At 48.6% G+C, this 20,286-nt stretch overlaps 10 protein-coding genes across 10 annotated transcripts; 2 read left to right on the top strand and 8 right to left on the bottom strand.

Moving 5' to 3' along the window:
• Positions 1–928: 928 nt before the first annotated feature.
• On the bottom strand, positions 929–1,506 carry LY89DRAFT_583155 (putative 40S ribosomal protein S24-B; the record flags this gene model as incomplete). Its single annotated transcript, XM_018209197.1, has 3 exons — positions 929–1,008; positions 1,082–1,329; positions 1,424–1,506. 3 exons carry the CDS (start codon positions 1,504–1,506, stop codon positions 929–931), a joined length of 411 nt encoding a protein of 136 aa, XP_018072416.1.
• A 274-nt stretch (positions 1,507–1,780) lies between these two features.
• On the top strand, positions 1,781–2,974 carry LY89DRAFT_684000 (uncharacterized protein). The gene is made up of 2 exons (XM_018214795.1): positions 1,781–2,086; positions 2,188–2,974. The coding sequence occupies exons 1-2, from the start codon at positions 1,835–1,837 to the stop codon at positions 2,962–2,964; spliced, it is 1,029 nt and encodes a 342-aa protein (XP_018072415.1). The 5' UTR covers positions 1,781–1,834; the 3' UTR covers positions 2,965–2,974.
• A 56-nt stretch (positions 2,975–3,030) lies between these two features.
• LY89DRAFT_781157 (uncharacterized protein) lies at positions 3,031–3,881 on the bottom strand. The gene is made up of 2 exons (XM_018222454.1): positions 3,360–3,881; positions 3,031–3,278 (listed from the first exon to the last, which is right to left on the bottom strand). Exons 1-2 carry the CDS (start codon positions 3,680–3,682, stop codon positions 3,152–3,154), a joined length of 450 nt encoding a protein of 149 aa, XP_018072414.1. The 5' UTR covers positions 3,683–3,881; the 3' UTR covers positions 3,031–3,151.
• A 505-nt stretch (positions 3,882–4,386) lies between these two features.
• LY89DRAFT_732751 (uncharacterized protein) lies at positions 4,387–9,781 on the bottom strand (the record flags this gene model as incomplete). The annotated part of the gene is made up of 2 exons (XM_018219727.1): positions 4,387–9,466; positions 9,519–9,781. 2 exons carry the CDS (start codon positions 9,779–9,781, stop codon positions 4,387–4,389), a joined length of 5,343 nt encoding a protein of 1,780 aa, XP_018072413.1.
• A 133-nt stretch (positions 9,782–9,914) lies between these two features.
• LY89DRAFT_732750 (uncharacterized protein) lies at positions 9,915–10,604 on the bottom strand (the record flags this gene model as incomplete). Its single annotated transcript, XM_018219726.1, has 3 exons — positions 9,915–9,938; positions 10,135–10,191; positions 10,248–10,604. The coding sequence occupies 3 exons, from the start codon at positions 10,602–10,604 to the stop codon at positions 9,915–9,917; spliced, it is 438 nt and encodes a 145-aa protein (XP_018072412.1).
• Positions 10,605–11,654: 1,050 nt separating this feature from the next.
• LY89DRAFT_668249 (uncharacterized protein) lies at positions 11,655–12,077 on the top strand (the record flags this gene model as incomplete). Its single annotated transcript, XM_018213032.1, has 1 exon — positions 11,655–12,077. One exon carries the CDS (start codon positions 11,655–11,657, stop codon positions 12,075–12,077), a length of 423 nt encoding a protein of 140 aa, XP_018072411.1.
• Positions 12,078–12,859: 782 nt separating this feature from the next.
• LY89DRAFT_560005 (PK beta-barrel-protein domain-containing protein-like protein) lies at positions 12,860–14,625 on the bottom strand (the record flags this gene model as incomplete). Its single annotated transcript, XM_018208445.1, has 3 exons — positions 12,860–13,875; positions 13,946–14,062; positions 14,169–14,625. Coding segments are annotated over 3 exons (1,590 nt in total), but the record flags the coding sequence as incomplete, so codon positions are not given.
• A 692-nt stretch (positions 14,626–15,317) lies between these two features.
• LY89DRAFT_36290 (uncharacterized protein) lies at positions 15,318–15,811 on the bottom strand. Its single transcript, XM_018207008.1, has one exon. It carries the CDS (start codon positions 15,692–15,694, stop codon positions 15,440–15,442), a length of 255 nt encoding a protein of 84 aa, XP_018072409.1. The 5' UTR covers positions 15,695–15,811; the 3' UTR covers positions 15,318–15,439.
• Positions 15,450–18,452, bottom strand: LY89DRAFT_36187 (uncharacterized protein). Its single transcript, XM_018207002.1, has 5 exons — positions 17,853–18,452; positions 17,624–17,799; positions 16,225–17,569; positions 15,932–16,171; positions 15,450–15,884 (listed from the first exon to the last, which is right to left on the bottom strand). The coding sequence occupies exons 1-5, from the start codon at positions 18,315–18,317 to the stop codon at positions 15,705–15,707; spliced, it is 2,406 nt and encodes an 801-aa protein (XP_018072408.1). The 5' UTR covers positions 18,318–18,452; the 3' UTR covers positions 15,450–15,704.
• On the bottom strand, positions 18,453–19,336 carry LY89DRAFT_36186 (uncharacterized protein). The gene has a single exon (XM_018207001.1). It carries the CDS (start codon positions 19,104–19,106, stop codon positions 18,588–18,590), a length of 519 nt encoding a protein of 172 aa, XP_018072407.1. The 5' UTR covers positions 19,107–19,336; the 3' UTR covers positions 18,453–18,587.
• Positions 19,337–20,286: the final 950 nt, after the last annotated feature.

Here is a 20,286-nt window from a genome sequence, read left to right as displayed (position 1 = left end):
TGGCTCAAAATCCCACACGGGAAAAGAGGTAACCACAGATGAGCAGAGAGGGGACATTTGAGTGCCTGTGTGCCATGGAATGACGGAAATCTTCAGAGAAAGGAGAGGCAACAGAAGCAGTCAAAGAGGACTACTGTAGAAAACCCTAAGAAAGCAAAGAATGCATCCAAGCCAATCCTCATTCATCCTTAAGATCAGCAGAACCCAAAGTACATTTGAGACAATTCTACCTTATCCACAGCACGTTTGCATCAAATATTTCCAACTCCGGGTTCCATCCATACTCCTGTGCTTCGACTGTGACATCAAGTGCAGCTTCTGTCTTTCGGGTGGGAGTAGTGTTCGGTTTTCTCTTTCAGTGACATGAGCCAGTCCGAAAGGGTTCCGTCGTATCTTGGTTGAACCTGCAGCGAAAGGGTGTGTTTGTGTCGTGGAAATTCAAGAACGTAGTGATCTGCGAAGGCAAGGTTAGAAACCTCTTCCCTGGACATCAAGCAAGTGCTGAGTGAGGTAAGAACCTGGACCTGGTATTCATAGACCAGACGACCCTGAATCGCTCCGTTGTCCCTGTAATTAGCAATTCAGAAACAAGCACATGAATGAAATGCGAGTCGGGAATTCGGCACCCCACGCCAATATTGAAAACTTCCAACATTCCCAGCAATGGCGGCACCGAAAATGGTCAAGCCCAATTCCATCACACAAGACACACATTCCACACGCACAACACCTTTTGTGGACGAAAGCAAACACCTTGATTGTAATGTATCGACCTTTAGGATCCATTGAGATTCATGCCTTTATGTCCCAATGCCTTCCAGTCTCCATGCGAAAGAGCCAATGAGACGTATGCACGAATACAGAGACAAAGCCCATTCCCGCAACACCAATGTGCCTCCATCCCCGTACACCAGTAAGAGCGAGTCGTCTATTTCTCCTTCTTCTTGCTTGGACCCTTGACCTTCGCCGTACCACGCAGTGTCTTTTGTCTGTTCTTGCGCTGTTTGCCTGTTTCCATCTGTCAGCATTCCATTCTCACCATTGTAGCGGATCCAATCCCAGTCCCCGAGGTATAACATACGCTGTTGTCTGCTGGGCTTCTCAATCTTGCTGGCGAATCCAACACGAACCAGTCTGTAATGGGGCTCGAACTTCTTCAAGGCTTCTGGCGAGTCGTACACGAGGGCGAAACCAGTTGTCTTTCCACCACCGTACTGAGTCTGGAGACCGAAAACGTTGACTTGGTCCTTGTTGGCCTTGTACATTTCGGCGAGCTTGCCTCGAAGTTCATCCTTGGAGATGTTGGCTCGGTTTGGGTGGAGGATATCACTATTAAAACAGACATGTCAGAACCCATTTCTTCAGCTGGACGCCCGTATCCTCCTTCGCGATGATCCCAAGACTCGATTGATGAGCAACTTACACGACCATTTGCTTGCGGCCGAGGAGGGGGTTGCGAATGAACTTGCGCGTGCGCAGGGTCACGGGTTGCTCACGGTCCGCCATGTTTGCGTATGGGAGACGATCAGTCCGTGAATCTGTCTACGGAATATCGAGACAGACGTCGGAAATGTGGTTGTCGATGAGGTCGCTGTCGATTGAAGATTTCCTCGAAGTCTATGCGGGTGGAATTGTCGACGTTATCGCTTAGCGTATTTTCCTTAGTAAGCCACCACACAGAACTTTGCGTTGGGGCTGCTTGCCCTAAGTTGCTGCCTGAGGACACAACATCAATAGTCCACTTCTTGTATCGTGACTACCTTCCTTTTTCTCTCCTCGAGAAAGCAATATGGCGACATAGCTACTGGCATAGTTCCGATGATACGAAGATGAGATGACGAGCTCGAGTTTTATCGATGGGAGACATCAGCTTGACCGGTTTTGCCGTCAATATCTTCAAGTGCTGCAGGACCTCGAGTATCCTTCCGGAGAGAACCTCCGAAATTATGAATTCCAACAGGACATCTACAATAGATTGTTTGCAGATGACGCTGCCAAACATCCATCTCCAGCAAGGTATCGGGTTCGAGTCTTGAAAGAGCTTGTCCAACGCATCGAGGCAAGCATCCAAGATTGGGACAATGAGGCAGGCCTCTCTTCTCGCTTTCTCTTCAATTTGTCTTCTGTTGTTCTTCAATGTATCGCCTGGGATTGTTTTTAAAATACTCTCTAACACTTGACTTTCAGGCTGTCTCTGATGATATTATGTCCTGTCTTTCTTCCTTGATTGCCTCAGGTGCTCCTTCTGAGGCTGTATCTGCACAGCAAAAGGCCTATGTTACTTGCTCTCTTGCATTTCTTTCTTCCTCATCTGACTTTGTGCCTACAATTACTCTCCTTGAAGCCCGAAACTTGATTGCTGCTGCTGGTACAACTGGACTGCGGACTTGGGAAGCTGCTTTGCACCTCGGGAATTACCTCGCCCAAAAGCCAAATCTCGTCCAAGGTAAATCTGTGTTGGAGCTAGGAGCAGGCACAGGTTACATTTCAATCCTGTGCGCGAGATATCTCGGTGCAAGCCACATAGTTTCCACTGATGGTTCCGATGATGTCCTTGCTGACCTTCCAACAAACTTTTACCTGAACGGTCTCCAGGAATCTTCCATAATCGAGGCCAAGGAATTGAGATGGGGGCATATCTTGATAGGTGGCGAACAACCAGAATGGAACGGGGGCAGAAAGATCGACCTTGTTTTGGGAGCCGATCTTACCTACGATACAACAGCAGTCAGAGCTCTTGTCGCTACCTTTGGAGATCTGTTTGAACTGTTCCCTGAAATACACATAATCATCGCATCCCCAATTCGGAACGAGAAGACTTTTCAGACTTTCTTGGAGACGTGTCGAAGGAATAAGTATGGTGTCGAGGAGATTGAATACGAGATACCAAAGCCAGAACTCCAGGAAGGACCGTTTTACTCTGACGCTGTCCCCATTCACATATCTCGAATCACAAAATCATAATTTATGCTCATCGTTCTTGCATCTCTCGTAGTTTGAAGTGCTTATATGTCTTGAAAAAGGATCTAAATGTAATCGGCGTGGCCTGCAACCGATTTAAATATTACAAAATGGTATCTAACGCCTTACTCCAACCCATATCCAGAGATTCAGCAGTCTCGTAGATCAACTAATACCTTCTCATCTCACCTCAAAAACACATCAACCCCACCAACGTCCCCAAAAGAACCACCACCGCCCTCAAAACTCCACCTCTAGCATCTAACGGCCTCACCGCACCCGCAATCTCATCTCCACCAGGGAGCACAGGTTCATGTCTGTCGATCAAATCAGCATTCATTCCTCTCTCTTCCTCCTTCCCTAATTCTTCGACCACGAAAAGAAACCCCAAAACTCACAACCCACAATAAGTAAACGTAGCATCAAAAGTATGACAGCTCGTAAACGTAGTTAAATGCCACTTCTCTTCCACGCCCTGGACTTTCCCATCTGCGTCGATGATTACTGCTGGTGCTGGAGTAACGGTTGATTTTGCGGCTGTGAGGAAAGCTTCGTCTGCATCTGCTGGGACTTTCGTCGGGATAGTGGCGGTGGATATGGAGGTTGATTTTGAGGAGGGGCTTGGTGATACGAGTAAAGCTGTTCGGGGCGAAACTCTTCGTGACGCGAATGTGAGGTTGGATAGTGATAGGATAATGATGGTGAGGAGTAAAGATCTCATGTTGTCGTGGGATTATAGATAGGATGAAATCACCGAGGCTGAACCAGGTAGGTATCGTGATTGAGATGCCTTGAGTAAGTCTTTTTGCTCAAATACATCAACTTTCTTAATAGAAATGCTAACCAGAGGTATATGCTCAAACAACTAATTAAATGATGACACAAAAGTAAAAATCAAACAATAGACCAAAAAAAAATCGTCGAAGATGTTGCACAAACCGAAAGAAACTATTATCTTGATATCACTAAGAACAAGCAAAATGCATGCACACCCACACACTAAACCTCTTGGTCTTTTCAAAGGCTATCACCTTAAACTCATGAAACGACACATCTGAAACAATCAAGGAAAGCTTCAGTGACTCGAGAAGAATCTTTGTTCATGTTCTTGGGTAAGGTTGCGTGGTGGCCAATGAGAGGTTCAGGGGGTTGAAACATGAAACGAGAATCGCGAAAGATGATTTCTTGGCATGAACAATCATCACAAAGGGGACATCGAGAATTGATTCGTAACAGGCATTTCATTTGCATTTGAAGCAAATCATGGTATGTACGGTACAGCAATGCGCTGTCAGCTATCAGGAAAGCCTGCTCATATGTGCCCACCAACTCCAGTAACCAGGCCCCATATGGTATATCATTATCGCGAAAAGGAAACAAACCACCATGCACACATCATTCCTTCTTACTACATCCATTCCGCCACTATGTATTCGTCTTCCTACGGTTCTTAGTATTGAGCGATGCTTGTGAAGAAGCTTTCAAGCTGCCACTCGTAAGTCTTCGAGTCTCAACTCCTCCCACTGTACTGGTCTTTTTTGGAACCCAGCCCGACTCTTCCTGATATTCTTCATCGTCATCAGTATCGATCTTGTATGTCCTAAATCTGGTAGGCTGAATATCGGAATCGGAAGATTCTTTAGCAGCACGTCGTGGCTCAGGTTCGACGTCGCTGGAGTCGTCAGTCAGATCGTAGACTTGAGAGCCTGGAGGTGGATTGGACTTTTGGCTTTGCGAAGGAGCAGGCTGAGATGCACGTGGTCCTGAATTGCGACGCTGAGAGAAGGGAATCTCTGAGCCTTTTCTCTGGAGTGGTTGACTGTGCGATGGTACCCGCTGCTTCTGCGATGCTTTGGGCGTAGTCTGATCTTCGTCATCGGAAAGGTCCACTGCTCGACTTGAACTTGCAGAGACAGTGCGAGGCTTCTCATCCTTTGCGTTCTTTGGGGGCATCAACGACTTGTCTCTTGACTTCTCTCGTTTAATCGTTGCTGATTGCTGTGACAATGCCTCCAAAGATGGAAATTCATCATCAGAAGACATAGGCTCAGGCACAACAGGTGGGGCTGGCTTCCTCACGGACTTTTGATTGATAGTCTTTTGAGCAGGAATGTCATCGTCAGAGGAAAGGTCAGCTGAGATGCTGGGTTGAGTCTTGAAGCTAGTAGACTTTTCGTTGACAATCTTTGGAGCAGGAAGTTCAGGCTCAAATTCAGACTCCGATTCAAACCCGTTCTTGTCCACGACAGCTGAAATTGCAGGAGAGTGACTAGGTTGGCGCTCAGGTGGCTGAGAAAAATTGATGACAGCAATGTCAGGATCAAAATCAAGATCAGTAGCCTGTGGGCTTCCGTTACTGATAACTGCGCTGTCATCAAAATCGAAATCAGGCTGACGACCATGATCTTCGACTTGACTGAAAGACGACCCTACAGACAGCTTCGGGTATTGCACGCTTTCATGATCTTCTCTTTCGCTGACACCGTCGAGACCTGTAGTATGGTCGGGTGAAGGTTTCGAGCTCTCATCCTCAGAATCAGTACTTTGCTTCTTAGGCTGCAGTTGCTCCCACAAAGCCTGCGCTCTGCCAATAGGGATCTTGCGAACCATAGACTTGAGCTTTGAGACAGCTTTGACAGGCTCCTTGCTAGGCGGACTAGAAGACTGAACGTGCGATTCTTCAGTGATCCAGCTTGATTCTGTTGGTCGAGCAGGTGATGGTGTCGGATCCTGATAATTGGGTTCAACCGTTTCCCAGCTTGATTGAGGCTGTTTATTGGGAGAATCCGATACTTGACGCTCTTGTCCAGAAATTTGAGAAGGTCCTTTTCGTGGCCGTGATGGCGACGAGTCTGCAACCTGGACTCTACTTTCACTTGGGGTTTGTGAAGACCCTCTTAGCTTTTTTATAGGCGACGACCCAAGCCCGTTGAACCTTGGGGAGTATGCCTTTTCATTCGTCTCAGTCATGTCCTTTAATAGTTTCTCAAGCTCGGCGACCTCACCAGGACTTTGCATTGACTCAGGCTGGATATCCCTCAGAACAGAAGACGGAACGTCGGTTCGGAAGTCGGCATCCTTCATCATGTGGACTATATGTTGTCTTGCATCCTCTGAAACTGGCTCTGGAGAGACGTCACTTTTGCTATCATCTTCATGAACTCCATCAACTGATTCAGCAAGATCTAATGGACTTGTATCTTTGGCAATGGGAGCGAGCGTGAAATCATCAGTAGGCTTTGCGACAGTAAGTGCTGTGATTGCCAGCGATGTATTCTCTAACGGCTCGTTCTCCACGACGGTTACGGCTTGAACTACAACTTCAGGCGAATGATCATCAGCAACAGGCAAATCAGACTGTTCAATAGACTCTTCGATGCGGAAGGATTCAGGGGCATCGGAGTGAAGAGGTGTTTCCGTGACGTGTGATAGCGGAGCTTCAGCAGATTCTTCCTGTTGGCTCAGAGTGGTAGAATCATCAGTGTTGATCTTTTCCCATGCTGGCGAGGCTTCGTCCATCATAGTGTCATCTGCCAACTCCGGAGGCTCTTGCAAGATCTTTGGTTCAATAAGCTCTCCAAAGGTAAGGTCAAGCTTTCCATGATCTTCTTCCGTGTCATCCATGTCCTCGTCGTCAACCGTCTCGAATTTGTCGTAGATTCTTTTGCCAGTATTCTCATCATAGCGCTTCTCGGTATGGACACGATCGCGCATGGCAAGAGTCAGCTCCAGTGTACCATTCTCTAAGATAGAGATAACGACGGCGGTTCGATACTGTGAGACCACGGGTTGCCATTGTGTCGCTGCTGAGAATTCCAGCTTTTTGAACGCAATGACCATACCGGATTTTGCTTCACCATCTTTCAAATCGGGCAAAGAAGAGGGGTCGTCAGGTAGTGGGATGCAATCATCAGGTGCTTGGCTAGTAGCGCCCGTGGGACCTTCAATGTCATTCATCAACTGCAAGCTAATCTGATCTTCAACATCCTCATCTTCAGGTCTCGTGAGCTGAGTAGAATCATCGTAATTTAGTTCCATGCTCTCATCTTGGTAGCTAGGTTCGTAAGAAGCATCGAGGTACTCCTGCTCCTCAGCATATCTATGCTTGCCTTTGCGACCCTTCTGCTTCTTTGCTGGTCGTGAGTTCTCCTGATGATATTGTGGCTGCTCTAGTTCGCCCTGCTTGCGCTTACCCCCTTTTGACCAAGAACGTTGCTGTTGAGGATCCCATCGCTGGACGAACGGGAACGGTGGCTCACTCAGTTCGATGCCTTTTTGGACGCATTCAACGGCTCTATAAACAATCTTCTCTCTCCATGCTTCAGAATCCTCAGCGACGTCTTCTCCTTGAGGCTCGCCGGGATCAGATGCTTTGGGGGTTACAAGATGCCTGACATCTTTCATGAGATCAGCTCGCACTTTCTCTTCATCCTTCTTGGTTCTCGGAGCCTTAATGCCAAGCGCACCAAACAAGAGTCTCCGGCCAGCACCAAGATCTATCTTCGATCTACGTGCACTTGGTTGACTTGAATTAGCAGAGGTAGATTGTGGGTTCGGAGAGGCAAGAGGACTGTCGATCTTTGGAACTTCTGGGGCATTTGAAGGCTTCGCAGCATCAATGTCCATTGCTTCGAGCTCGGAGACTTTTGCCAGCGGGTGAAGCTCGGTGCTTTCTGGGACTACTGGGGTTGAAGTGATTTCAGGTTGTATGGCGCTTGTAACTTCTGCTGGAGTAGATGCGGAGGAATCTTGCGTGGGCTTCGACGTTGTATTTCCGCGACTATCTGCGCCAACTTCAATGCCCCCAGATGCTAGAGAATCAAGGAGCTGCTGCCGACGATGCTCAAAATCATCAGATTGAGACTGAGAAGAATTCTTCGCAAGCGTGTTCTCTGTCTTGCCGGCTCTGAGCTCCTCCAACGCAGCAAGTGCAGCTTCTGCTGGGGTATCGTCATTTACATGAAGCCTTGACAATTCACTAATGGTGGTGCCAGCTGGTAGGATTCCCTTTCGCTTGTATCTGTCCAGAGCATTTGACAGTCGTTTACGCTCATTTCGCTTCCGTGTAGCTTGTGTACCTTGACCTGGTTTTCCGGCCGGGGCTTGCTTCGAATTCGCGGCGGAAGATTGGGATGGAGATGCAGATGTTCGGAATTTGGGAGTGGTCGAGGGTAGTTTGCTCGATGTCTCTTCTGGCGACTCTTCTTCACTTGATGACTCGCTCGATGAATCGCTGCTGCTTTCGCTCCCAGAAGACGATACATTATCAGTGCTATTCCCTTTTGCATGACTTGACTCATCGCTGTCTTCGCTATCACTACTACTGTCCTCGCTGCTTGTAGCGTCTTCCTCGCTAGAATCATCGCTGTCGCTGTCACTTTCTTCACTAGACTCTATAGCCTGGGATTGTTTGTCAATGCAAGGAATAGATGTAAGACCGTTTGATAAGCCTTCGTCCATTGTAAATCTGACACTTTTGTTGCTCGCGATAGACGCTGACCTTCTCAGTCCAGAGCGTGGTCGAGGAGGAGTGCTGTGCAACGCTTCTGCCATGAATGACAAAGCTTTGCCAGACTTGATGGATCCTGGAAGCAGCCCACCTAGATCGTAGTGACGAATGAGAGAATTTGGAGGCTCGTCATGTTCTGATTCCCGGATCTGTTGACTGCTAGACTCTGTCGCAGGAGCTACCTTGGATTTTGAACGAGTTTTCGGAACATGCAGATCTGGAGTTTCTTCAAGGCTCTCAGTAAACGAGCTTTTAGATTTGACAGGGCGAAATCCACGGGCCATGGCTTCGTAGGCTTCACCCATGTCTCCGTTCGTACCGTTCAAGACATATTTGCAGACAGCCATAGGCGACTTAGGAAAGACAGCATGCAACTTACGAATCGTAGCTCGTCGAGGCTCTGGTACACTCTGCAGTGCAGATTCGTCAACCTTTTCAATCTCTGAAGGACGAGGTGAATCTTGGGTTGGCTCTTGGATTGGCTCAGTCTCAATCGGAAGTTCGAAGGCATCTGTCATCTTCTGAAGCTCCCTGTTCTGATCGATGTCGTCTGCTGCTTGCTCATCTGCCATTTCCTCGTCGCTTTCTGTGCCATCGCTCTCAGAGGAACCCTCATTACCGCTGCCATTCACCTCTGCATCAATATTCTCGTCTTCGGCATCATCGTCTCCACCAGGAATGAAATCTTCGTCGTCTTCAGAGTCCTCATCGTCGAAGTCAGCATGGATAACGAGCTGTTTGTTTGCATCGGCATCTGATTCTTCTTCCTCTCTTTCCATCAGTGTAGGTATCTCGTCGGCATCTTGCTCTTCATCATCGTAAGTGACACGGCGTCTTTTTCGTGGAGGTATCGTAATTGGAGGTCGATCCGCAGGGCGTCTAAGAAGTGGTCGTCCGAAAGCCAGCCCATCAAACAGGTGTTTGCCCTCTGCTGAGATCTGTCTCCGTCCAGAAATGCGTCGTATCTTCAAATCTTGTGTAAGTAATGGCCGAATACTGCGCAGAAAATTAGCTGACAATTCAAGCCAGGGAGAGAAAAACGACATACATGACCTCATCGTCTTCCTTCATAACAGCTGCAACATGCTGGAAATGAAGACATTCGTAGTTGGCACCATTTGCGCCCTTCAGTTCAACGGCATAATCCTCCAGACCCCAATCCCCTTCGGATTCGATCGGTATGGCTTCGTTGACTGCTTCCAAAAGTTGTGAAATCGTAGGAGAAGAAGAAGAAGAAGGAGTAGTATCTACAATCCAGACCACTGGAGTGTCCGGCAGGCCGTGGCGCTTTACGGTCAAGCGGAGCCTCATTGTTGGTTGTGTCGAACTCTGAGGAGAGTTGGAGAGGTCGCGTTGTGGGGTTGATGAATATCGCGTTCCTTCCTTCTTCGGCAAAGAGCAGGGTTCGCACGGGCCTGTCTTTGCCGGGCGCCAAGCGCCCTCCTCAAATGAGGTTCTCCATGCTTCCCTACAAACAAAACGTCAGCTTTTCCTTTGCCTTGTGCAGCAAATTCTTGAATGTTTGACTGTTCTTGGTTTTCTCTTCTTCCGTTAAACTTTGCCAGCACTCGGGCACTTGACCAAAGCTGTTCTCGGAGGAAAGTTCTTCTGAGAATAGGGCAACCAGAAAGTCCATTGACAAGAGAGACATCTGGAAGACTTACCCAATGTTGGAAGCGTGCTGCTTCCAGGAAGCGATCGTACTCTCCATCCGTCATCCACTGTAGTCAAGTCAGTACTTTGAAGAGCAGTAAAGTAGGATAGGAATCATAGTTACCTCCATCCCCCCCTCTGCCCGCTGAGCAAGAGTGCTTTCCACCAGTCTGCAGCAGTGTCCGTAAACAAAGCAGCGCTCCGTGATGGTTGCAAACTTGCCCAACGGGAGAAGGGGAGCTGGGAGTGTCGGGATGGCGTCGGTCGCCCCCATCGTCTCCAAGTCTCCGTCCTTGTCTGGGAAGTCCCAGGCGGACCACTCTGAGACCCCGTCTGAAAACTCGTCGTCCTCCCTCTTCTTCGTGGGAGCTGCCTTTGGTGCGGCGGCAGCGGCAGGAGAAGAGCCAACGGAGGCGAGGCCGCTCGATTGCATGGAGAGGCCGGTGAATGCCGTCCCACTATTTCTCTTAGGAGTTGTCATGGTTGCTGTTGTTGGTGGTGGTGTTTGAATTGGAAGAATTACAAGAATTGGGAGGATTGCAGAAAGTGAGAGTTGCAGGAGAGACGACGAGAGTGAAAGCTTTCAGAAGAATTTACATCTACCTATCTGTGCCTATCTTTAGGGCTATAGTCTCACAATAGCAAAGTCTGAAGCTATTGTGTTGATTTTGGTGACCCCTGAGTTTTTCTCGCTTAATTTTGACAATGGTAAGACTCCTAGGTATATTCACTTGACACTACTTCAAGAATTCTCGCTTGTTCCTATTGTGAGTGAATGTTCCTAGCTGGGTTGGATATTATTTCTCTCTGGAAATAAACAATAAACACTCACGGTCCAAGAGTCCCTGGTAAGCCCAGGACTTGATTGTTGAATATCTCAAAACTATGGTTTCCTGACATGTCAGGGGATTATGTCCGTCTTAGTATTATACAGCGTAACCTCCATTCTGCTCATATGGAGGTGTAAATGTCTCAAAGCCTGAGGGACAAGTAGCCCTTTGAAAGAGTAAATCTCAAGTATATGATTCGGTGCTGCAGGGACAAGGTCAAGAAGTACCCTCACTTTGACTTTCAGGCTGAATAGGGCGGAGCTTTAGGCCTAGTAGGAATTAAACCACCAAGGGTATGAAAGCTCTCAAATCATCATATTGCTGTGAAATTTAGCGTTATGTCAACTCATGTCTACATATCGCAAGTCAAAAAGTGAAATGGGCTTTCTTCTAACCCCTTTTGCTAAGCGAAGACCTGTCTTCGTACGTTTGGCGCACGAAGTCTTTGCACATCACTACTCACATAACTTAGAATTACTCCGGATTTGTTTGATCAAGCTTTGTGCGTCACGTAGCCTGAATTGAAATGGTTCCATAAAACTATGATAGTAGATCTTAGGCGGCCAGTCCAGATCACAACCCTAGCACTATTTATACTTCAAGAAAATTTCCCTGCGATATCATCACCTTGTTCAACTGCACTTCAACTCGAATCGAGGAATCGAATAAAATTCCACCCGACAAACTCATTCACTCCAACCATGATCTCCACACCAGATCAGAGCACATGCACATGCCCAAACCGTCTCCTCACAATAACATCCTTCCTCCTATCGACCGCAATAATTCTTTGCGCTTCCATAATAATCGCAGCTATCTTCTACGCCACAAAACGCATTCGCAATTCTCGCATCGACCCAGTCGACAAGTATAATCGGCGCATGACTCGATTTGTCGTTGAAATGAAAGCACTAGTGGAAATAGGAAGTGCATCACCAGCCGCTGAGACGTATGACGAGACATGGGGGGTCAGGGATCATATATTGTTTGCCTTAAACCACATTGATGACATTGAGGAAGGAGACGAGCCGCCTTGGGTGAGAAAGGACATGACTGTTGACGTCTGGATGGTCGAGTTGATTCACGGAATTGATGTAGATTTGGAGAGTGGTGGCAGAGATTGAGGAGTTTCCAGAATCAGTTTCTAGGCGTGGAGATCAGATAATGTCAGATAGTGATTGTCTAGAAACGGAGGCTTATGTTACCACCGAGCACTGAACGGTAATTTCGAATTACGACACTCTCCCCAGATAGTCTGTCTAAGAAGCTTAAGCAGGAGTATAAGCAAAAGCACTAGGGAAACGATTCCCTGACCCCTATCAGGACCGCCTCCAATAAGACCCTTAGCTGGACGCCTCTACTACCTCCTGCGCTTGTCGATGCAAAGAGAGGCTCATCCAGGGCAGGCCGGGGAGTGACATACCCCTAGCACCAAGAATTTTGGCAAATGCCTAGTCTACTCCTCAGCTTGCCGCTGGCGACTACTTATACCCAAGAGCATTTCAACCACAGCCATGGTGGATGGGAAATGGAAGCAGAAATGTATCAGAACTGCGCTGCACTCTCTTCGACTACAGTGCTCGGCTTGTATGTACAGTACATGCAACCTCCAAATCATATAGCCGAAATCTACACTTGCAAAGGGCTAATTGTCTGGTAGTTGAGTTGATGCATTTACTTATCGTAAGTGTGGAAGTCTAGTGGGACAGCAAGAGGCCCTATTTGGAATTTACGTTCAACATAGTGGGAAGTCCTGACTTGAAGACTTAAGGTCGTGGCAATCATTGTTGAGGTTTAGGAGTATATCAAACATCGGTGAATTCCTGGAAAGGGCTGAGTCTCTATGTGTACTTCTTCCAGCACCCGAATGAGTGTCTGTAATCTATCCTTTTAACGCAGACTACCAATCAATAACCAAATGTCCCACCCCTCTAGAAACACAACTCAACATCGCAACCCCCTTATCCTCCTCAGCCAACCCACTCCCCCTATGCTCCACCTTCCCCTCACAAACCTCCACCCGACAAGTCCCACAATTCCCCGTCTCACAACTAGAATCAACCTCCAACCCCGCCTCCCTCAACTTCTGCAACAACGTCTTCTCCTCCTCAACCTGCAACCTCATCCCCGTCTTCTTCACCTCCACCGAGAACGGATCGCCCGTCGTATCCATCTGAAACGCCTCATAATGAATCTCATCCTGCCCGATCCCCAACATCTTCGCCTGCCTCACCGTCTCATCAATCATCCTCTGCGGTCCACACACATAGACATACGAATTCCAGCTCCTCTCCCTCAAAATCCTCCCAATATCCATCCTCTCCCTCTTCCCCTTATCATAAATCCTCACCCTTCCATCGTCTCCCAATTTCCCAATCTCCTCTTTAAACGGGATCTCCTCCTCCCCACTATCCGCGTAATGCAGCGTATAATTAAAACTAATCTGCCCATAAACATCCGCATGCATCAAGAACGCCGTAACCCCAATCCCGCCCGCAATAAAGATATGATTCGAAGCCTGTCCCTTGATCGGCACACTCTCCGTCATATTCCCCACCAGAATCTTATCTCCCTCGTTCAATTCCTCGTGCAGATACTTCGATCCTCCGCGACTGTCAGCCTCGCGTTTGATGCCTAGCTGGAATTTGCACGTGTCTCCAGAAACGATGGAGTATGGACGAATGAGCCCGTTGGGCAGTTTGAGACGAGCGAAGAAGCCCGGATCAAGTTCTTCGCCTGTGCCGGGTTTGGAGAAGGTGAAGGATGTTATGTGTGGTGTTTGGGGTTTCTTCTCGATGAGAGTAAATTCCTCCCATTTCTCGGGGTCCTTTTTCTTGTCTTTTGCTAGGAGGGCAGCTTCGCATTTGTCAATTTTTTGTTTGAGGCCTCCTTTCATTTCATCACCGAATTCGGGGATTTGTGCTAGCTGTATTTCATCAACTTGAACCATCCAAAGAGGAAAAAGGAGCGGTCTGGGACGGAACCAAGGTACTCACCTCTCTCAACATCTCAAGATTTCCGTCATCCCTATGGAAAAATTCCTGTATCCTTTCAATCGTCCACTTGGGGTGCAGCCTCTCAACTAACACGATCGAGTCTCCAACACCCACTATAGGGCAAATTAGTGCCAAAATCTCTCGAGTATTCGAATTGACCTCGAGGAAGACCTCGAGACAACTAGCGAGAAGAAAAAAGCAAAGAAACATGCAACTCACTCCACCCCTCCTCCAGAACCCGATAGTACCACCCCGTCCGACTCTTCCTCCACGTCTGCGCCGCAAACCCCTTCACCCCAAACCGATGATTCAACTTAAAGCACGGCTGCCTCGGCAAACAAACCTGCAACAACACCCCACCCACCCGCACCTTATCCCCAATACAAACATTCCTCTCATTCATCTTTTCACTCACCAAATTCTCGCCAAACCCTCCGAGGGTAAACGCCTCTCTCCTCTCCGCGTCCGGGAACTCGGCCCGCCAGTTGGCATAGTGGCCTGGGTAGTATTGGTGCACGGCTTTGTCGACGCCGCCGTGGAAGGTGAGGTCGTGCTCGTCGCCGTCGAGGCCGGTGGAGGAGCAGAAGAGGCGCTCGGTGCGCGGTTCTTTATAGATGCCCGTCTTGACGGTGAGGTTGAGCATGGTTTTCATTTTGGAGGTGCGGAGTTGGAGGAGGGTGTCTGAGTGCCAGGGCGCGTCGAGGTCGCGGGGTGCGATGGGTGCCATTTTCAATGTCCTGGGATCTTGGGCGAGTTCAATGTTTGTAATTGGAACTGTTGGTTTGAAGTGTGGCTGGAGATTTGTAGATGTGGTTGATGCGTTCGGATGATCGACGGAGAGTGGGAGATTGAAAACTTGGTTTGAAGAATGTGAATGTGTAGCGAGAGAAAAAGGGGTAGATCTCGTTTAAGAAAGGGGTAGAATGTCAAAGCTTGCTTCGGGGTTGGGGGCTCGGGATTGTAACTCGATGCGCGACGGTGGTGTGGGCCGAGATCGCAGATCAATAAAGTTGCCGAGACTAGACAAACTGAAATATGAAAAGAGAAGAAAGGAAGAAAGAAAGAAATTGTGGATGATAAATAGACATGCATGAAATAAATAGCGGCGCGGGCGGCCGTTCGGGCTCTCAAGGTTAGCATAGGCTCCATCAGCACCAAATCTAGCCAATGTGTAAGCAGGCTAGGGTAAGTTGCATAGCAGGGGAGCAAACCCATCCACAGAGTGATTCGACTTCTCTCGATCATACACTCTCCGATTGTCCTAGGGACCTTACATGAACATGAATTCGTGTTCCATTTCAATCAAATCTTCGTCCCCTAGCCCCGCTGCACCACAATGATAAATACACAGGATTCCACCTTTTCCAGGCTCGACCTAAACTCGCAACAGTAATAAACAGATAAGAATGGTTGAGATTCAGCCCCAACGCCAGATTCCACCTCCCGCCATGTGCCTTGCGCACTGCAAGGCAGCGGGAATACAGCAGGTACTATAGGTACGTCCAAGCATAAACATAAAACAAAAGAAGCATGACCGTCCCATATCCTATCGCACGGAAACGACGAATGTATATGTAGAAATATGAAATTTTCAGGCACCTGGAACTTTGCTCTCTCTTCTCTCTAATCATTGAACCGGGACTCTTTTCGCATGGACATGGAACACGCCGGGACCGAGATGGTATGATCCGCTTAACGCCGGAAGGTATGCTCGAAAACGCCGGGAAATTGTTGACTCTTGACATGCCTCGACGATCAATCGGCACCGATCTCGCCTCCGTCTAGACCTTGGAAGCCGTCGAAATTGAAACTACCATCTCCGACGCCCTCGTCTTGGTGCAAGAACGAATCGAAATCGAAGTCCTGCAGGACGTCCGAGTTGCCATTGCCAAGATTTGCAAAATCCATACTAACATTACCTCCAAAAGCATCGAACTACAGATTGTGAGCAAGATTAAACAGATAGAAACAAGAAGACTTACAGCGTTAGTGTCCATGAAGCTGACAGGGTCTTGCTGCAAGACTGTAGTATTTGCGCTAGGAGCGGGAGGTTGGGCGTTCGTTGCAGGCTGGGCGGCGCCATTTTGGCCTTTGAAGCTGCTCGGATGTTGGGGGGTGATCGGTGTCGCAGGTGTAGGCGTGGCCGCTGCGGCGGCATCGGCATCGGCGGATGGCGTAGCACCAGCGTTGAGGTTTGCATTTGATCCCTTCTTTGCAGCCCGCTGTCATCAATGTCAACATTTCTACAAAAAATCCATTTAACGCAGATATATACCTTTGCTTTTGAATCCTTTGATTCTGTTGCAGCCTTCTTCTTGGGATTTGCTTTGTTCACTTGCGAGGGGGTCGGAGGAGCAGCGTTCTGCTGGGGGGACGAGGTTGCACGACCATTAGCAGCTGCACCACCAGCTGGGACTGATGGTGGTGGCATGTTGCGTTGTTGTGGAGTGCCCATATTTTGTTGTGGCGGTCCTTGAGCACCAGGTTGTGGAATCATTTGTCCATTAGGACCAGTTTGCCACTGGTTCTGAACAGCTTGTTGCTGTGCTTGTTGCTGCTGACGGGCCATCATTTGCTGAGGTGTCATTTGGTTGAAGGCACCACCCGGATGAGAGCTTGGAGGACGCATGCCGTTAGGGCCCATACCAGCAACCATGTTTGGATCCATGCCATTCATCTTGTTGAAGTATTGAGGATTCATGGTTGGATCCATTGGGCCACCGGGCAAATTGAAGTTCATACCATTGCTTGGAGAACCTCGAGACTGTCCTTCGGGAAGCGGCGATGGCATACCAGCATTGTTCATGTGTGGTGTGCCTCTCTTCATCTGGTCACCAGGGTTGGGAGAATTGCGAGGCCCGCCTTGAGGTGAGCTACCCTGGAAGGCTTGTCCGTTAGCTCCTGGAGCTCCAGGACCGCCTTGACCGTCAGGACGTGGCATCATATTGTCTTGCTCTTGACGTGCCATCATGAGCCTCTTTTTATTTTGCTGCTCCAAGAGCATCAATTGCATCTGGTAATCTTGAAGAGCGTGATTGCCTCCAGAGCCGCCTGGCTGACCACCTGGCGCACCCCGGATTCCATTTGGTCCCATTTCACCCGGGTTGTAGTAGTTGGCGATCGCTCCGCCATCTTGACCCTGCGTCATCATGGGTGAACCTTGGTTCTGAGGTCCGCCTTGATTCGGCATGGGTTTAACAGCGCCCATTGCACCAGCTTGTTGAGCTTGTTGCTGAACCATGTTGGCTTGATAGCCTGCTAATCTTGCTTGTTGGGCGCTTGCGTTCGGTCCGCCCGGGAGGTTCTGGAACTGCTGAGCTGTCAGATTGTTTTGTTCGATGCCATTTGTAAGCTGCATATGAGCAGCTTGAAGAGCATTGCTGGGGCCAGTATCTCCCACCTGTTGCGGCATTCCTGCAACTTGTCCTCTCCCATTTGGTATTTGTTGAGGGTTGAAAGAAGGTGTTCCATCAAGACGAGGTCGTTTCGAAGGGGACGGGGCATTTTCTGCTGAACCAGGAGATTGAGGTCGTTGCTGATTGTTACCATCGGAAGGATCGCGTTGCATGGCTTGCTGCTTTTGCTGCTGCTGCGCCATCATCAATTGTTGCTGCGGGGTCCTAAAGTAAAAAGGTTAGAAACATATGATTGTATCTCAATAGCAGAGAACTTACGTGTTTCTATTGTTCTGAATAGCTTTTTGACGTAGCTCGTTGGGATTTATAGGCAAGCCATTCGTCTGTCGTCCTTGGCCCATCATCATCTGCTCATATTGTCCAGGCATCATATTGCCACGCTGTATACCTCTAAGCATTTGTTGTTGCTGTTCTTGCCTCATCCTCGACTGGGACTATGCTCATGTTAGTACTTTGGAATCAATGACAAGGTTCGCAGAGGGGTTACCTGTGTGTGGTGGACATATTGAAGGACGTTGCGGCCTTCTCCTTTTCCACGTTGCGCATTGAACATATCCCAAAATAGACACCACCACTCATATAAGAAACAGCTTTCAGGACAGTCCTTTGGCACGGAAGGCTCGGGGAGATCAGAAGGTCGTTTGGAATCAGCATCATCTTTGGATTCGCCGTCTCCACCTTCATCACCAGCCCCGTTTTCGCGGCGACGTCCTGGACTGTCCTTGATGAGGTTTAGACTGATCCCTTCACTGTTGAGCAGCGACCTGGCACAGTCGTACATCTCATTCCGTAAGAAGTACTCGTAGATATAAGTGTTGAGCTGCATGCGTTGGTTGTCGTTCCCAATCATCGGTGGTCGGACTCCAGCAGCGCCATTATTCATACCCATGGGTATCCCACCCCCAACGGGACCGCCCATGGCATTCATGCCACCCATGTTTACGTTGTTCATCGTCGCGGATCTGGATCGCGAAAGTTTTCGCTCGTCGTCCCTGTGCCTTGCAGACTGCGAATGTGGAAAAACACTCCGTCAGCCACCGCACCTCTGACGCGGAGCGGTTAGAGCCGAGGGTGTCGCAACGGGAGATCTTTCTTGCAACAGGGTCTTCTGCAGAGGTAAGTATATCCTCCGTGCCAACTGCTCGACGAGCTGGCCGGTGGCAGTAGCGCAAAGGGAGCAAATTGGTAATCGGAGACCGTGGGCCGACGTGTAACTTCCGTCTCACACCCTTTTTGCGAAGAAAAAGGGAATGCGATAGGCGCGTGATGGGAGGCAAGCGAGAGCGTCGAGAGGCAAAGGATGGAAGGGCGTTTCTGGCATCCGGGTGCCCAGAAGGAAGAAATTCGCCCTGCGAGAATATCGACTCAATGGGCGGTCGTGGGGTTCGGTGGATGTGGATGGGGAGAAGAGAGATTCTGTTACGGGAAGATTGGAACTGATATCGTGCTGGTGGGCGTATTTCTCAGCACGTTCTTGGGTTTGGGTAGCTGAGATGGCGCCAGCCCAGCGTGCATGGGAAAGGCTGCGAATTGGGAGAACCACGAACCACGATCCGGAGCAAAAGAAGATGTTTGATGAAATGAGTCTCGAGCACAAACTGTGAAGAGAGGTGAAGGAGGGATATAGAATGAAAATATGGAAGAGTGCAGATATCCCCTTCGTAGTAGAATCAGGCCTGCCTAGCTTGTTGTAGCTAGACACTTCTGCTGCTTTTAAATCACCTGGGCATCTGAGCAGCATCGACACCACGTGAAATGGTTTTGGTGAGGTATGAACCGACTATTCTTCTTCTTCCACCACAACAATTCTCCCGTAGGTAGGAAATAACACTTGGGCAGTACGCAGATCCTATACTCTTGCTCTCAAGTCTCTTCCCACTGCGAATTGAGTTTGCGGTATCCCAGACAGTCCAGAACTCAAAAGTCCAAGATGTGCAGTCTCTCTAGGCTTTCTACCGGCTATTAGAGCAGCGCTCGCTCAGGTTCCAAGTGTGACTTGTGGTCAGACCGAGCCATCGGGGTTGTCTTTCGATAAGAGGCCGAGAGATGGACTCTGTATAAACTATAGATAACATATCATCTCGCCATTTCTCTCTCCGAAGTCTTATTCCGTGTTATACCGAATCCAATATTGTACATGTCGTGGCGGATCACGTGCGCCGGATCCGAATTCAGGAGGTTGGGAAGGCTGACGAACCGGGATGCCGATGCGGCTGGACGAAATGGAAAAATGGTATTTATCCATGAGGTGGAATGTTTATTGCTGGTCGCCGATTACCGTCGTCGTGCATAAGTCCAGCTGCTGGTGCAAATTGCAGAGAGATTCAAATTGTTGCAGAAAACTCCGGGATTTGTTCAGAGCTATCGGGCAAAGTAACAGAAGTCCAAGATGTCCGTAGCTTATAGTAGCCTATAATAGACATTGTTTTTGGAATACTTCAATACAATGTATGCCTCCGGTATTGCAACTTGCGGATTTGACATAGTCCGGCGTCTTCAGATTCTTTAGTGTTGAGAGAACGATGTCCAGGCAGCGAACCTCACTTGTAATAAGCACGACTCGGTACACCAAATTCCAAACAATTTAATAGTTTCGCCTTAAAATCGAACTCCTTATGCGTTGCTCGGTTTGCAGCCAGCTCACAATCAAGTTGTACATAGTTCTGGCCCGAGTTACTAAGATTAGGAGAAACTTCCATGGTCATTTCATGAACAAAACGAGGGGATACCAACTTGAAATGACAGTAAACGCGTAAGCGAAGAAAAAAAAGAGATAATATGCAAATGAATTATGTGTATATATCTGAAGTGAATGATAGAAATGAGTGAAGGAAGTAGGTGAGAATTGACTTTTCAACTGAAGGCCAAGAAGAAATCTAAATATCTGAAATCCATGAGTACAGTGCTGCACTCCCAAGTCT

This window comes from Mollisia scopiformis (assembly GCF_001500285.1).
Source record: "Mollisia scopiformis unplaced genomic scaffold LY89scaffold_10, whole genome shotgun sequence".
NCBI classification, from domain to species: domain Eukaryota; kingdom Fungi; phylum Ascomycota; class Leotiomycetes; order Helotiales; family Mollisiaceae; genus Mollisia; species Mollisia scopiformis.
The sequence above is the reverse complement of the archived record's forward strand: the minus strand, read 5'-3'. Positions and strand labels throughout refer to the sequence as shown.

Bases quoted from the DNA above. Each gene is read 5' to 3' on its own strand.
- LY89DRAFT_36186 (XM_018207001.1), bottom strand. From the start codon at position 19,106: ATGCTGCTCAGATGCCCAGGTGATTTAAAAGCAGCAGAAGTGTCTAGC.
- LY89DRAFT_36290 (XM_018207008.1), bottom strand. From the start codon at position 15,694: ATGTCAAGAGTCAACAATTTCCCGGCGTTTTCGAGCATACCTTCCGGC.
- LY89DRAFT_684000 (XM_018214795.1), top strand. From the start codon at position 1,835: ATGACGAGCTCGAGTTTTATCGATGGGAGACATCAGCTTGACCGGTTT. The intron at 2,087-2,187 runs GCAGGCCTCTCT...CTTGACTTTCAG, and splicing joins TCCAAGATTGGGACAATGAG to GCTGTCTCTGATGATATTAT.
- LY89DRAFT_36187 (XM_018207002.1), bottom strand. From the start codon at position 18,317: ATGAACAACGTAAACATGGGTGGCATGAATGCCATGGGCGGTCCCGTT. The intron at 17,800-17,852 runs GTAACCCCTCTG...ACATGAGCATAG, and splicing joins AATATGTCCACCACACACAG to TCCCAGTCGAGGATGAGGCA. The intron at 16,172-16,224 runs GTATATATCTGC...CATTGATGACAG, and splicing joins CAAAGGATTCAAAAGCAAAG to CGGGCTGCAAAGAAGGGATC.
- LY89DRAFT_781157 (XM_018222454.1), bottom strand. From the start codon at position 3,682: ATGAGATCTTTACTCCTCACCATCATTATCCTATCACTATCCAACCTC. The intron at 3,279-3,359 runs GTGAGTTTTGGG...TTTGATCGACAG, and splicing joins ACGTTTACTTATTGTGGGTT to ACATGAACCTGTGCTCCCTG.